Here is a 13,229-nt window from a genome sequence, read left to right as displayed (position 1 = left end):
CGAGAGCAGGGGGCTCATGGAACACAGGATGGAACACGGAACACAGGGTGTGACAGAATGGAGGAGGGGGTGGGACACACGGATTCAGATAACGAGCAGTGAGGATACATTTAATAACAGATTTTACTAGCTCTGGTACATTTGTAAAGATACATCAACTGATCCAGGCCAGTGATCGAGCTGTAGGAGGAAGCTCACCGATCTCTGCACATCCTGGGAGATAAAGCCCACCCAGTAATAGCTGCTCCTGAGAGCAGAGAATCCAGGAAACAGGACTTTGTAACAAATGAATCAGTGGCCCTCCCACACTGTGAACTCCTGTGGCCCCTGTCTCTCTCTGTGGGCTCCGCGGCTTCTGTACTCCAGTGGCCCCTGTGACAACCTATACTCCCATGGCCCATTTCTCCTTGGGGTTGTGTCTTGCGCAGTGGACTTTTCAGGCCCCGGTCTCACACTGTGGACTCCCGTGGCCCCTGTCTCTCTCCGTGGCCGCCCATATTCCAGGCCCGCTGGCAGCTGTAGATCCACTTTATGACCCGCGCGTTCCTCTCAATCACGGACACCGGTGATTTCTCTTCTCTCTCCCCCTCGGGCTGTTGGACCCCGCTATCTCCGCTCCTCCCGTCCACGGATCTGAGGCTCCCCAATGGCGTTACGTCTCCCCCTATTGGGTAGAAACTCTCTAATAGGTTGAGCAGGCTCCCCTCCAACCCACAGCTCTCAAAGAAGCGCCGAGAGTCAGAGGAGGGGAGGTTGACGCATTCCTCCCGTGCAGCCTCTTGTGGGGGGAGATCACTAAAGGGAGGGGTCTTGCAGACAGTGGTATCCCCCATCCTACTCTGTGTCTTGGGCGAGGTTGGTACCCCCCGAGGGCAGTTCTGGGGGGGACCATGTGTGCTAGTGGAGCTTCTCTTTAATAGTGGCGACCCGTGGAACAAGCGGAGCACTAGTCCTGCCCCTGCCTCACCGTTCTCCTTGCCGGCTGGTGTCACATCCCGTCTCTGCCGGTAGATGATGAGCGAGTCCGGCCGACGAAGCCGCCTCCCACTGACCCTGCGCAGACACAGGGGAGTAGCCGTAGGGGAACTGGGAGCCTGAGCCAGCTCATTGTCCTGGTGGGGGGTGAGGAGTCTCCTGGGCGTGGCGGGGCTGAGGCTGGTGTTGAGAGTGGAGACTGTCTGTGGCATGTGGCCTCGATGTGGTGGAAGATGTCTCTGTGGCATAGCAGGGGTAGGGCTGGCGCAGGGAGCGGGGTCTCTCTGGGGCTCGTGGCCCCATTGTGGTGAAAGGGGTCTCCGTGGCATGGTGGGGGAGAGACTGGCGCAGGGGGCATAGTTTGCCTGTGGCTCGCAGCCCCGGTGCGGTGGGAGGAGTCTCCGTGCTGTGGCAGGGGTGAGGCTGGCGTTGAGAGCTGGGTTTTGCCGGCGCTCTATCACTTGCGGGGTCTTTACGTATTTAGCTTTATCCGCCTCCAGGCGGTCAGATGCCGAGGCCCCTCCCACGGGCCTGCGCAGGAGAGGGGACACAGGGGGGGTGACAGGTCTCATGGTGACGTCCGAGTTGGGATAGTCAGTCACAGCTCCAGAGGATCATCCCACAGGTTGGAGACACGAAGGGACACCGACGCTACAAGGATGGACACCGGAAACACGACCCCACCATGCAGAGAGACACAAAAAGGACACTCCCACTGAAAACAGAAAGGCAGTATCAGAAATGCAAGGGATTCTGGGAGAGCTATGTCAATGAGGAAGTGCAAGGGATTCTGGGAGGAGAGTTACTGGGCGTTTGCGAAGGATGAAAAGAGGAGGCAAATAGATAAGAAAGGAGAAATGTGTGAGAGGGACAGTGCAGGGAGGGGAGGGTGAAATCCCCACGTTATATACTGTATGGTAGCCTAATGGACACATGTATAAACAGCTGTATGTATGTATGTATGTATATGTATATGTATATATATATATATATATATATATATATATATATATATATATATATACACATACACACACACTGTATTCGGCATGTTACAGTATATATGTACATTGCTCTCCATGTCACATATCAGAATACAAACAAGTACGATTTACAGAGAAATACAGATTAATCTCAGTTTCAGAAGTATTTTACCCCTTAGCTACTGCAGCCCTAAATCCGCTCAGGTGCAAATAATTTGTTTAAAAGGTCACAAAATTAGTGAAATGGTTTCAGCCTGTGTGTAATCAAAGTGGTTTAACTTGTAGATCATTTCCCTGAGGTATATAAAGGCTTTCAAGCTGCAACTCACAGTGATCCAACACAGCAACCATGAGACCAAGGAGCTCTCCAAACAAGTCCGGGATAACGTGGCAGAGAGGCACAGAGTAGGAGCTGATTGCCCCTCTCAGCACAGTCACATCCATCATTAAGCGGTGGGAGATGCATCATACCACCCAGACACCACAGAGATCAGGTTGCCCTCCCAAACTGTGCAGCCGGGCAAGCAGGAAACTGGGTTGAGATGTCACTCTGAAGCCAACAATGACCTTGAGAGATCTGCAAAGCTCTGTGTCTGAGATGGGAGTCAGTGTTCACACAACAACAATAAGCCGGTCACTACACAAACTCCGGCCTGTATGGACGAGTGGCAAGAAAGAAGCCATTACTCAAAGAGACTCATCTGGTCTTTTTCACGTATGGAGTTTGTGAAAAGCATATATATGATACTGCAGACATGGGGAAAAGGTTTTGTCGTCAGACAAGACAAACAATTTACTTGTTTTAATCTAAATTCCAAGTGTTACATCTGGCGCAAGCCCAACACTGCACATCACCCGGTCGGTCAACACCATCCCAACTGTCAAGCATGGTGGCACCATCATGTTATGGGAATTCTTCCCTTCAGCAGGGACCGGGAAACTTGTCAGGATAGAGGGGAAAGTGGAGGCGAATCCTTGAGGAAAACCTGTCAGCCAAGACTCTGAAACTGGGGGTGAAATTCACATTTCAGCAGGACAATGGCCGAAGCACAAAGCCAAAGCCACACTGGAGTGGTTGACTAAGAAGATAATTGGGGTGTTCGGGCTTGCCTGGAGGGCTGGTGCTACGGGCATGCCACAGCACTCCCTCAGCTCCGGCCCACAACACGCCAGAGGCCCCATGCTCTTCCCCACAACAATGAAACTAATTGCCGGGGGGAGAGAGTGGGGCATCTGTCAGACTTGCCTTCTCTGGAGCGACCTTCCTCCATCGACATCATGACAACACGTTAACATGACGACGTGCGACGCCGCTGAGGTGGTCCGGCAGGTATATTCCAATGGAACACTCATGGCGAGACTGAAAGATCGCAGTCCATCAACGATCCCCACAAACAAACGGAATCAATTTTCCCAACAATGGGCAAAAATGTCCCTGCCCTACTGTGCAAAACTAGTAGCGACCGATCCAAAAAAAGACTCATAGCAGTAATCGCTGCAAAAGGTACGACTACCAAGTACTGACTTAAGGGGCTGAATACTTCTGCAACCAGTACATTTCCTTTGCTGACATTTAATCTCCTCAAATAACAGTGTTGAGTTTATAACCACTACAGCTTTGTAGCTTAGAATAAAAAGTTAGTTTGAAAAACTGCGCATACATTATATGTACACACAGACACACACCCTCCCTCTACCTAAGTGATGGTCCATTCCAGACCCCCACCCCAACCAAAAGCCAGTGTCTAAAAATATTGACAGCTGAGAATAGCAGGGCACATAAAGGGCCAGAGAGAGGGGGAGCTGCCCGGGCCAGGACCCTAGATACACCAGAACCAGACTAGAAGCAGGTCAGAACAAGGCCAGAAGCAGTCCCCAACAGGCTAAAAGAAGGCCAGAAGCAAACGAGAACCAGGCCATACCAGCTGAGGCAAAGTGAGAGATACAACGACAAATTCCACATTGGAGATGCAAACAGAACATGAAGAGTAGGCTTTTGGTTTGGACGCTGGCCTCTGAAGTGGGAGATGTCATTAGAGATCTCCGCTTACAGAGAACCTGGTACAGGAGTGCAGAGCATCTTAGGTTCAATGTTCCTGCAATGAGCTATTTCCAGGGTAACAGAACAGGGTAACGCTTCTAATCTTACCTCAACAAGTCGGATCCAGGGTCAGCGAGAATCTCAGGAGTTGCCCTGAGCAGAGTGTGCATCTGAGTGTGTGACGGAGAGCCAAGTGTGTGTGTCAGGAAGGTAGTGAGAGTGTGATAAAGAGTGTGCGAGGGTGCAGTGTGTGCGTTTCAATCTCAATGTAAATGTCTCAGTGTGTCTCTGTCTGTCTGTATCTCAATGTGTCAGTATCTCAGTGTGTCTGTAACTCAGTCTCAGTGCGTGTCTGTGTCAGCGTCTGTATCTCAGTCTGTGTGTGTCACACAAGGAAATCTCCTCCCCTTCCAGATGGGATCATTTTTTCCCTTCTCATTATGAGTTTGCCCTCTAAGCCAACATTAACCCCTGCCATCACTCCCATACTGTCATTAACTCCGTCCCTGCCTCTGCTATCTCCATTAACTCCTTCCCTGCCTCTGCTTTCTCCATTAACTCCTCCCCTACGTTCCCAAAGCAGCAGCTTCCTATAGGGTAACGCTGAGATAAGTGGGTGAGGGGGTCCAGAATGTGCCCTGAACATGCAGCACCAACAAATGGAAGAAAAGAGAATGATCGCAGACATTGGGGGGGGATCAGAGAGAAGGTGGGGATATCAGGCAGCGGATATAGGCCGAGTATACAAGAGCCTCACCCTGGCCATTATTTAAAAAACAAAAAAACAATAGTCCCTTCCTCTTCGGTTCCAGCGTCTTCCTGAGGTCAGACGGAGCCAGGGAAACGGTCACATTTGGGGTGTGATGGGGGGGAGCGGAGAGGGTATACACACAGGACTAGGACATACACAAGTTCAGACCGTAGCGCTGTATGCTGCTTTAGAAACGCGTTAGATTGTCAGCTCTATAGGGTAGGTAGATGTGCGTGTGCTGCGGGGGAGGGGCTCTCGCTGTGGCCCTTATTCTGTAAACTTATCGCATGGGACGCCCCATTGTAATGGAGCTTTCCTGTGCGCCGTTTATAGAATAGTGGCCTGTCTCTGGGTAACTGCACTCTGTAATTAGGCATGCGAGCATTTAAACGAGTACACCTAATTAGTGTCAGCTCTTAGGGGCAGGCCTGTAATCGCCTGTAGAATTCTGCAACTTATATGTGTATTTTGCTCCACAATGCGCTGTGGGACCCTCTGGCAGGGAGGAGGGCCAGGCACATTCTTATTGCTCTGTTCCCATGTCACAGTCCTGATTCATGTTATACCCACTGTGCTGGTATCAGATTGCAGTCTGAGGGGCTAGAGGTCAGCATGGAGCAGGTGAATAAACACAGACAGGGGAGTGCCAGGAGACCCACTGACTCCAGATTATTCAGGGCAGGTTCAGTCTTGGTTTAAATCAAATGGAGGGTGATTTCCTGACTCCAGATTATCAGGGGCAGGCTGAAGACATTCCTGGCTTTATATCAAATCCTTAGACTGCAGATCACACATTGCGTGGGGTAGGCAGGACATTCAGGTCTTTTACAGTGTTACCAATACATAAGATTATCACAGACATTGTAACCATCTTGTGAACTTGGTGTGGACTTTGCCCCTTGACCCCTGGTCTGAGGTCTCACCATACACACGCAGGAAGGTTGGGACATTTAGTAAATATCTTCTTACGGATCATAAACAGGTCGTAACCACCACTAGAAGAGGTATTGCATGTTAATACTACACTTGGTCAGCAGTTGCGTCCGTCAGGTCACATTGCAGAGGATTACTCTGAATGAATTGTGTCTTTCAGCACAGACCTTTAGCTGCAGCAGTGGAAGGCGTTGGTGCCCTTATCTCGGTACAAAGTCTGTGCTCACGCTGTGGGAGGGGTGGTTGGGCGGGTGGAGAAGTCCAGGTGTCACCACGCAACATACCGACAAGGAAGCAGCTCAGCACCTCCTCCCGCTGGGTGCCAGACCCACTAACTGCCCCCTTACTCCCCAACCGGCAGGACTGCCTCTCCGCCACTGCTGCTGATAACCTAATCCCAGAGTGCCTCAACTCAGCACTGCATGCAGAGATAACATGCAACATAGCGCATTATTCTGGTAGCAAGGTTACATATTCACTGGTCATTGCCAGCATCTTCCTACGGGAGGCAACACACGACCGACACACAAACTGCTTCATTTCACAATTTATTAACGGTGGCAACATTACAATAAATTACACATTTTGTTTGAACTTTTTTTTTCTTTTTTCATAAAATATATGTTCTTTTATTCCCCATGAAAAATTAAAAAACACAAGAAAACGTGTGGTTCTTGTTACATTTGCCTCTGGTTCTTGGTTTTATGGGCTTGTCTTGTGCTGGTGAATAGTGCGCTTGTTGAAACAATGGTCTTTTAACCCTTTAAAAAAATGCCAGAGGGGCAAGTGTCATTTTGGAAGAAAGAAGACTAATCCGTTTGTGCAAAACTAAGTGCGGAGATGTACCCCTCTGGAATTGGGGGTCACGGCGTGGGGGTGCAGAACCCCAGCAAAAAAAAAAAAAAAGCCTTTGAATGCTGACATCACAGCGCAGAAAAGGGCGGGTGACACGGGACAGAAGGTTTATAGAGAAGACAAGGATACTGCCTCCCTGAGCTGTACTGAAGGCAGTCTCAACTTTAAACAGGTGTGCCACTTAAACCATGAGTGACATGAGTGACAAGAGGCAGCCATCAGTTCCCATGAGTGACAGAGCCCAGCAAGTGGGATTCTCATCTTCAGCTGCTGCAGCACGTTCCCATCCTGGTATAAATAAATACATTCGCACAGTCGGAATGAAAGCTGTGCACACAATTCCATTCACACACCGTGATAGTGAGGAGACAGCAGCAAGGGATCACACACACACACTATACTCCATGGGGGGAGTCTAGCACTTCCACTGAAAAGTGCACCATTACCACATTCTCTCTTCGGCCAGGAACCACACTGCACGTGGCAGCAGCACTGCAGATGGGGAGTTATTATCCAATACCTTCAACTTTCCAGGGCACATGTGGGGAGAGGGGAAGGGGAGTCTTGGTAACAAGATAGGAACCCACGCCCTGCAATACAACAAGGCCAAGAGACTGAGGGGTGAATTTGCACAACAGGAATCATAAATGTACACCTCTTTCAAGCCCTTTCGTGCTACAACAGAGTACTGCAGTCACCTCCATGGGGTAATTCTGTCAGCACCTTTCTCATGCTCGACTGATGAAAGGAAATGTTACCGATGAGGCACAGGGAGGTAAAGTGACCAACGGCTGAGGCATGAATGTAAAACCCTTCCGTTGCCAGACGGGCAAAGTTTTGCAGGCCACTCTAGCAGCGAAACAGTTATTACAGTGCTGTCCCTCTCCATGTTAGACTGTGGAATATGAGCTGGGCCCCGGAGCTGGTCATGTGATTAATACCCAGGTTGTGCCAGAGCCGCCGCCGCCCTCCTCCTCTCCCGGTGGTGGGTATCACGTGTCCCACGTGAAGTCTCTGAAGGCGATCTGGATGAGCCGGAGCTCCAGCTGGAAAGCATCAGGCCGCTCCTGGGGGTTGGCGGAGAGCATCTGTCGCAGGAGCCGCTTCATGTGGCAGTTCATGGACTTCTTCTTCATGGGCAGGGGCAGCTCCAGTTTGGGGTTCTCCAGCAGCGCCTCTCCCACTGGCACCACCTGCGCCCCGCGCTGCACATAGCCACCCAGCAGCCTCTTCTTGGTATGGGCGTCAGTGATGGTGATCCGCTCCAGCATGGCCCACAGGATAATACCCAATGCGAATATATCGGCCTTGGCCGTGTAGTGCCCCTCCCAAACCTCAGGTGCCATATAGAAGTCGGTGCCACATGCGGTGGACAGGAAGCTCTTGTTGACACTGGCCGGCTCCTCAGGGTTCAGGCCGGAGGCAGAACACACTTTGCTTAGGCCAAAATCGGCCACTTTAAGGGTGGGCTCGTCTGCCCCCTCCCGGGCCTTGCACACCAAGATGTTGTCGGGCTTCAGGTCGCGGTGGATGATCTGGTTCTTGTGCAGGAAGGCAAGGGCGCTACTCAGCTGTAGCATGAAGCTGGTGTTGGTGCGTCGGCTGGGCCTCCGCTTCAGGAGGTACTCGTTCATGTCCCCCCCGTCACAGAAATCCATCACGAACCACAGGCAATAGCTGGTGCGCGGGTCGAAGGCGATCTCCCCCTTCAAGGACGTCTCCACCAACTTCAGGGGAACAAGAAGAAACATTTCACACGTGGGCAGAGCCGAGTGAGGATGAGTGGTGTATGAGCGTGAAGCCTCCAGCACAGCAGGGGTTACCCAGAGTCAGTACCAGAGATCTCACATGTATCAAAATGAATATGGATGATACGAAGAAATACCATCAATACCACCCGCTTATCACCCACCCGTCAGGCCAGCTTCCCCGTGTCACTAAATGGTAACCTATTCCCTGGATGCTTCATTGCCTTCACAATCAAGTGCTGCAGGGGTAGGAGCCACGGGTTGGGTCTTTAATTTGTGGAAATTAATGCACAATGCATTACTGGACTCTGGCAGTGGAAGGGTTAAGAAGTGCATCTATGAATTTTGGGCTTAACCTAAAAGAATCCTAAAGTGAGGTCAGAGTTAACCCCTTTGCTCCCAGAAAAAAGACCAGTAACGCTCATGACTGAAGGACTGAACAGTATGTTTTTGTGCAGTCCAAATTACAGAAATAGCTAAGCGTCCTGCTACGTTATATGAATACACAGGCCCTCACCCCCCCCCCTCCCTTCATCTAACCCCAGACTCCTGCTCCCCATCCCCCGCACCGGCAGGTAGAGCGCTGAGCTGGACCCATGCAACATCCTCTGCACCATGCCGTCCCTCTGCAGCACGCACTCCTCCAGGTGGATGACGTTTGGGTGCTGGCTCTGGATGCTGCTCAGGGCCCAGAACTCACGAAGCGCCAGTTCCACATTCTCCGGGGCCTGGCAGCGGATCTTCTTCACTGCCACCCGTGCACCCGTTCTGCGCACCAGGGCTTCATACACCACCCCATAGCTTCCACGGCCCACCTGCCGGATCAGGTCATACTTGGGCTGGCTGCTGACCATCTTCAGGCTCACTGCAGAGAGAAGTTACCATCATTTATAGATCGGGCTGCTGCATAGACCATAGCACAGCACAACAATAGACAATTGTACAGAGAGACAATGACCAATCAGAACACTCCGCCCAGACAGAATGTCCTGATTGGCTTAAATGGCTGTCATGGAAACACTGAAATCACATTCTACACGACAGGTCACCAGCCCACAAGTTTATTTATTGCGGTGTATATACAAATACCATTATGGCATCACTGTGTATATACACAATGTCATAACTTCAGCCTCTGTGTGCATAAGTAGAAAACAATAGAGTCCTCCAGCGCGTAGTCTAGTCTACGCGCTGGAGGACTATTGTTTTCTACTTCCTATTTTTTTGCAGGAATTTGAATAGCCTCCTTTGGACTCTAGCTGCAGGACATTAAGTATATATTTATTTCTATTTTTAGTGTTTTATTAAGATTGGCACGCTTCATGTACTACTGTTAAACCAGAGTGTACACATTTATCTTCTGTGTGTATAAGTACCTACTTATCAGGGAGTTTATAACATACCACTCCAATTGGGGTTTCTCTCTCCACATTTTTATCAGGATAGATAGAAACACATATATACATATCCTGATGTTCCGTCTGCATGTCCCGCTCTCCCTTGTGTATATGTATCTATACATGTATCATGTCACCTTAGGTCTGTTCTCCTTTGTTTACACAACTCCCTCTCATCTGCATATTTATAAATAATAATTTAAAAAAAAAAATCATATATTACTCAGTCTCTCACACTCCAAAAATACATAAATAAATCTCACAATACCGCACACAATAGTGATTTATTGGGCATATATAGTAAGATTTGAGGGATATACATACACACAGAAGTACTAATTTATTCTGCACTATCGCAACTGGACTAACACGGCTATTTCCGATACAGAGATATAGATATAGATAATCTCCAATAAAGAATATCACGTGAGCACATTCACATGTCTTAGGCCGAGCTCTGCCTACTGCACGATGTGGCGTGCGCGCGCCTCTGTCTGCTGGGTGATGTGTGCTCATCCCCAGCAGGCTGAATGACGCGACTTGGAGGCGGGACTTCCATATCCTCCGTCAGCCACATAATAAAAAAAAGAAACAAGAAACAAAGTGTGTGTGATTTTATTGGCTGGCGAAGTACACAACTTCAGTTGTCTCCCTCAAGTGCAGCAGAGTCAACGATTGTACTTCGCCGCCGGGAATCATTTGTAGTTTGACAACTCCCATCGACAAACATTAAAGTAGGCGTGTAATATAGTGCGTGCGCACGCACGTCAATTAGAATTGGCTGTGCCCAGGCCTGGCGTCCTATACTTCAGCCGCGCGAGCACACGGTAGTGAGCGGTGGCGCGGCAGATCACAGCAAATACATGAAGTTATATTTTCTTGCTGCTGCCGCACCACGTGACGCTGCCAAGCCAATCACAGTGTGGGTATCACTGTGACGTCGATAGCCACGCCCCTAGCCGCGCGCAAAACATTTTACAACATATAAACGAAACGCGCGCCACATGCATGTGCAAACGCCAGGCACGTGCGCACCAGCGCCTCCTATATAACAAGCCTCAGACAGGTCTGCACTCCTGCCTTTCACCATTATCGCCCAGCATACAGTGCTTCCACTGCAGCAAGGGATTATTAGAAATGACATGCAAATGAGCACACAATATGTCACCTTTTGCCTGGACTTTGCTTAAATGGGCTCCATGTGAATGGATATTCCAGGCAAAAGGTGACACATTGTGTGCTCATTTGCATGTCATTTCCCAGAATCCCTTGCTGCAGTGGGAGCACTGTATGCGAGGTGATAATGGTTGAAAGGCAGGAGTGCAGACCTGTCTGAGGCTTGTTATATAGGAGGCGCTGGTGCGCCTGTCTAAGACATGTGACACCTGTCTAAGACATGTGAATGTGCTCACAAGTGATATTCTTTATTGGCTATATTGTAACAGTGGAGGTTTTTTGTCACCTTTTTCACCCACCATAACTTAAAAAAATGTGTAACACACACACACACACACACACACACACACACACACACACACACACACACACACCTTAAATAAATGTGTAACACACACACACACACACACACACACACACACACACACACACACACACACACACTCTACGTATGTATGAATTCGCATACATCTTCCGTGTATATATAGCACTACGCAGATAAATATAATTGTACCCCCAGTCTCCCGCTCTGTATGTACATTGCACTGTGTGTACATTTACCATACCGTACTTCTGTATTCATATATAACATTACCTCACGTCAGGTCCTTTCTCCTCTGGCCGCCGCCATTTTCTCCCGCGCGCTCCCGAGCAGTATCCAAGAACGCGCACTCTGAGCCCCGCGCGCATGCTACGTCACGGAGAGACACGTGGGCCTAGTCCGCTCCATCAATAGGAAGGGAGAGATTTGAAGGGCGGGCGCGCGTGCGTGTAGAAGGCGGGACGTCACAACAAGGCGGAGAAAGAGCGGGAAAGCAGGAAGGATAGACCACGTGACACTGAGGGAAGAGGAGGCTCTATGTATTATTAGTGACCCGTCCTATTTATTATTACTGGCCTGTCCTATTTATTATTAGTGACCCGTTCTATTTATTATTAGTGGCCCGTCCTATTTATTATTACTGGCCTGTCCTATTTATTATTAGTGACCCGTTCTATTTATTATTAGTGGCCCGTCCTATTTATTACTGGCCTGTCCTATTTATTATTAGTGACCCGTTCTATTTATTATTAGTGGCCTGTACTATTTATTATTACTGGCCTGTCCTATTTATTATTAGTGACCCATCCTATTTATTATTAGTGACCCGTTCTATTTATTATTAGTGACCCGTCCTATTTATTATTAGTGGCCTGTACTATTTATTATTAGTGACCTGTCCTATTTATTATTAGTGACCCGTCCTATTTAGTATTAGTGGCCTGTCCTATTTATTATTAGTGACCCGACCTATTTATTATTAGTGACCTGTCCTATTTATTATTAGTGATCCGTCCTATTTATTATTAGTGGCCGTCCTATTTATTATTAGTGACTCGTCCTATTTATTATTAGTGACACGTCCTATTTATTATTAGTGACCCGTCCTATTTATTATTAGTGACCCGTCCTATTTATTATTAGTGACCCGTTCTATTTATTATTAGTGGCCTGTACTATTTATTATTACTGGCCTGTCCTATTTATTATTAGTGACCCGTCCTATTTATTATTAGTGACCCGTTCTATTTATTATTAGTGACCCGTCCTATTTATTATTAGTGGCCTGTACTATTTATTATTAGTGACCTGTCCTATTTATTATTAGTGACCCGTCCTATTTAGTATTAGTGGCCTGTCCTATTTATTATTAGTGACCCGACCTATTTATTATTAGTGACCTGTCCTATTTATTATTAGTGATCCGTCCTATTTATTATTAGTGGCCGTCCTATTTATTATTAGTGACTCGTCCTATTTATTATTAGTGACACGTCCTATTTATTATTAGTGACCCGTCCTATTTATTATTAGTGACCCGTCCTATTTATTATTAGTGACCCGTCCTATTTATTATTAGTGACCCGTCCTATTTATTATTAGTGACCCGTCCTATTTATTATTAGTGACCCGACCTATTTATTATTAGTGACCCGTCCTATTTATTATTAGTGACCCGTCCTATTTATTATTAGTGACCCGTCCTATTTATTATTAGTGACCCGACCTATTTATTATTAGTGACCCGTCCTATTTATTATTAGTGGCCCGTCCTATTTATTATTAGTGGCCCGTCCTATTTATTATTAGTGACTCGTCCTATTTATTATTAGTGACCAGTCCTATTTATTATTAGTGACCAGTCCTATTTATTATTAGTGACCTGTCCTATTTATTATTAGTGACCAGTCCTATTTATTATTAGTGACCCGTCCTATTTATTATTAGTGACTTGTCGTATTTATTAGTGACCCGTCGTATCTATTATTAGTGACCCGTCGTATTTATTATTAGTGGCCCATCCTATTTATTATTAGTGACTTGTCGTT

The 13,229-nt window shown here is 48.0% G+C and overlaps 2 protein-coding genes across 2 annotated transcripts; both read right to left on the bottom strand.

Moving 5' to 3' along the window:
- Positions 1-96: 96 nt before the first annotated feature.
- Positions 97-6,084, bottom strand: FAM110D (family with sequence similarity 110 member D). The gene is made up of 2 exons (XM_075581402.1): positions 4,108-6,084; positions 97-1,690 (listed from the first exon to the last, which is right to left on the bottom strand). The coding sequence occupies exon 2, from the start codon at positions 1,545-1,547 to the stop codon at positions 450-452; it is 1,098 nt and encodes a 365-aa protein (XP_075437517.1). The 5' UTR covers positions 1,548-1,690; positions 4,108-6,084; the 3' UTR covers positions 97-449.
- Positions 6,085-6,218: 134 nt separating this feature from the next.
- PDIK1L (PDLIM1 interacting kinase 1 like) lies at positions 6,219-11,564 on the bottom strand. Its single transcript, XM_075581403.1, has 3 exons — positions 11,455-11,564; positions 8,856-9,151; positions 6,219-8,265 (listed from the first exon to the last, which is right to left on the bottom strand). The coding sequence occupies exons 2-3, from the start codon at positions 9,138-9,140 to the stop codon at positions 7,531-7,533; spliced, it is 1,020 nt and encodes a 339-aa protein (XP_075437518.1). The 5' UTR covers positions 9,141-9,151; positions 11,455-11,564; the 3' UTR covers positions 6,219-7,530.
- Between the last annotated feature and the right edge of the window lie 1,665 nt (positions 11,565-13,229).

The sequence above is a fragment of the Ascaphus truei genome, unplaced genomic scaffold (genome assembly GCF_040206685.1).
Source record: "Ascaphus truei isolate aAscTru1 unplaced genomic scaffold, aAscTru1.hap1 HAP1_SCAFFOLD_1296, whole genome shotgun sequence".
Classification (NCBI taxonomy): Eukaryota; Metazoa; Chordata; class Amphibia; order Anura; family Ascaphidae; genus Ascaphus; species Ascaphus truei.
This window is presented reverse-complemented; position numbering and strand designations above follow the sequence as displayed.

Bases quoted from the DNA above. Each gene is read 5' to 3' on its own strand.
- FAM110D (XM_075581402.1), bottom strand. From the start codon at position 1,547: ATGAGACCTGTCACCCCCCCTGTGTCCCCTCTCCTGCGCAGGCCCGTG.
- PDIK1L (XM_075581403.1), bottom strand. From the start codon at position 9,140: ATGGTCAGCAGCCAGCCCAAGTATGACCTGATCCGGCAGGTGGGCCGT. The intron at 8,266-8,855 runs GTGCGGGGGATG...GTTCCCCTGAAG, and splicing joins GCTCAGCGCTCTACCTGCCG to TTGGTGGAGACGTCCTTGAA.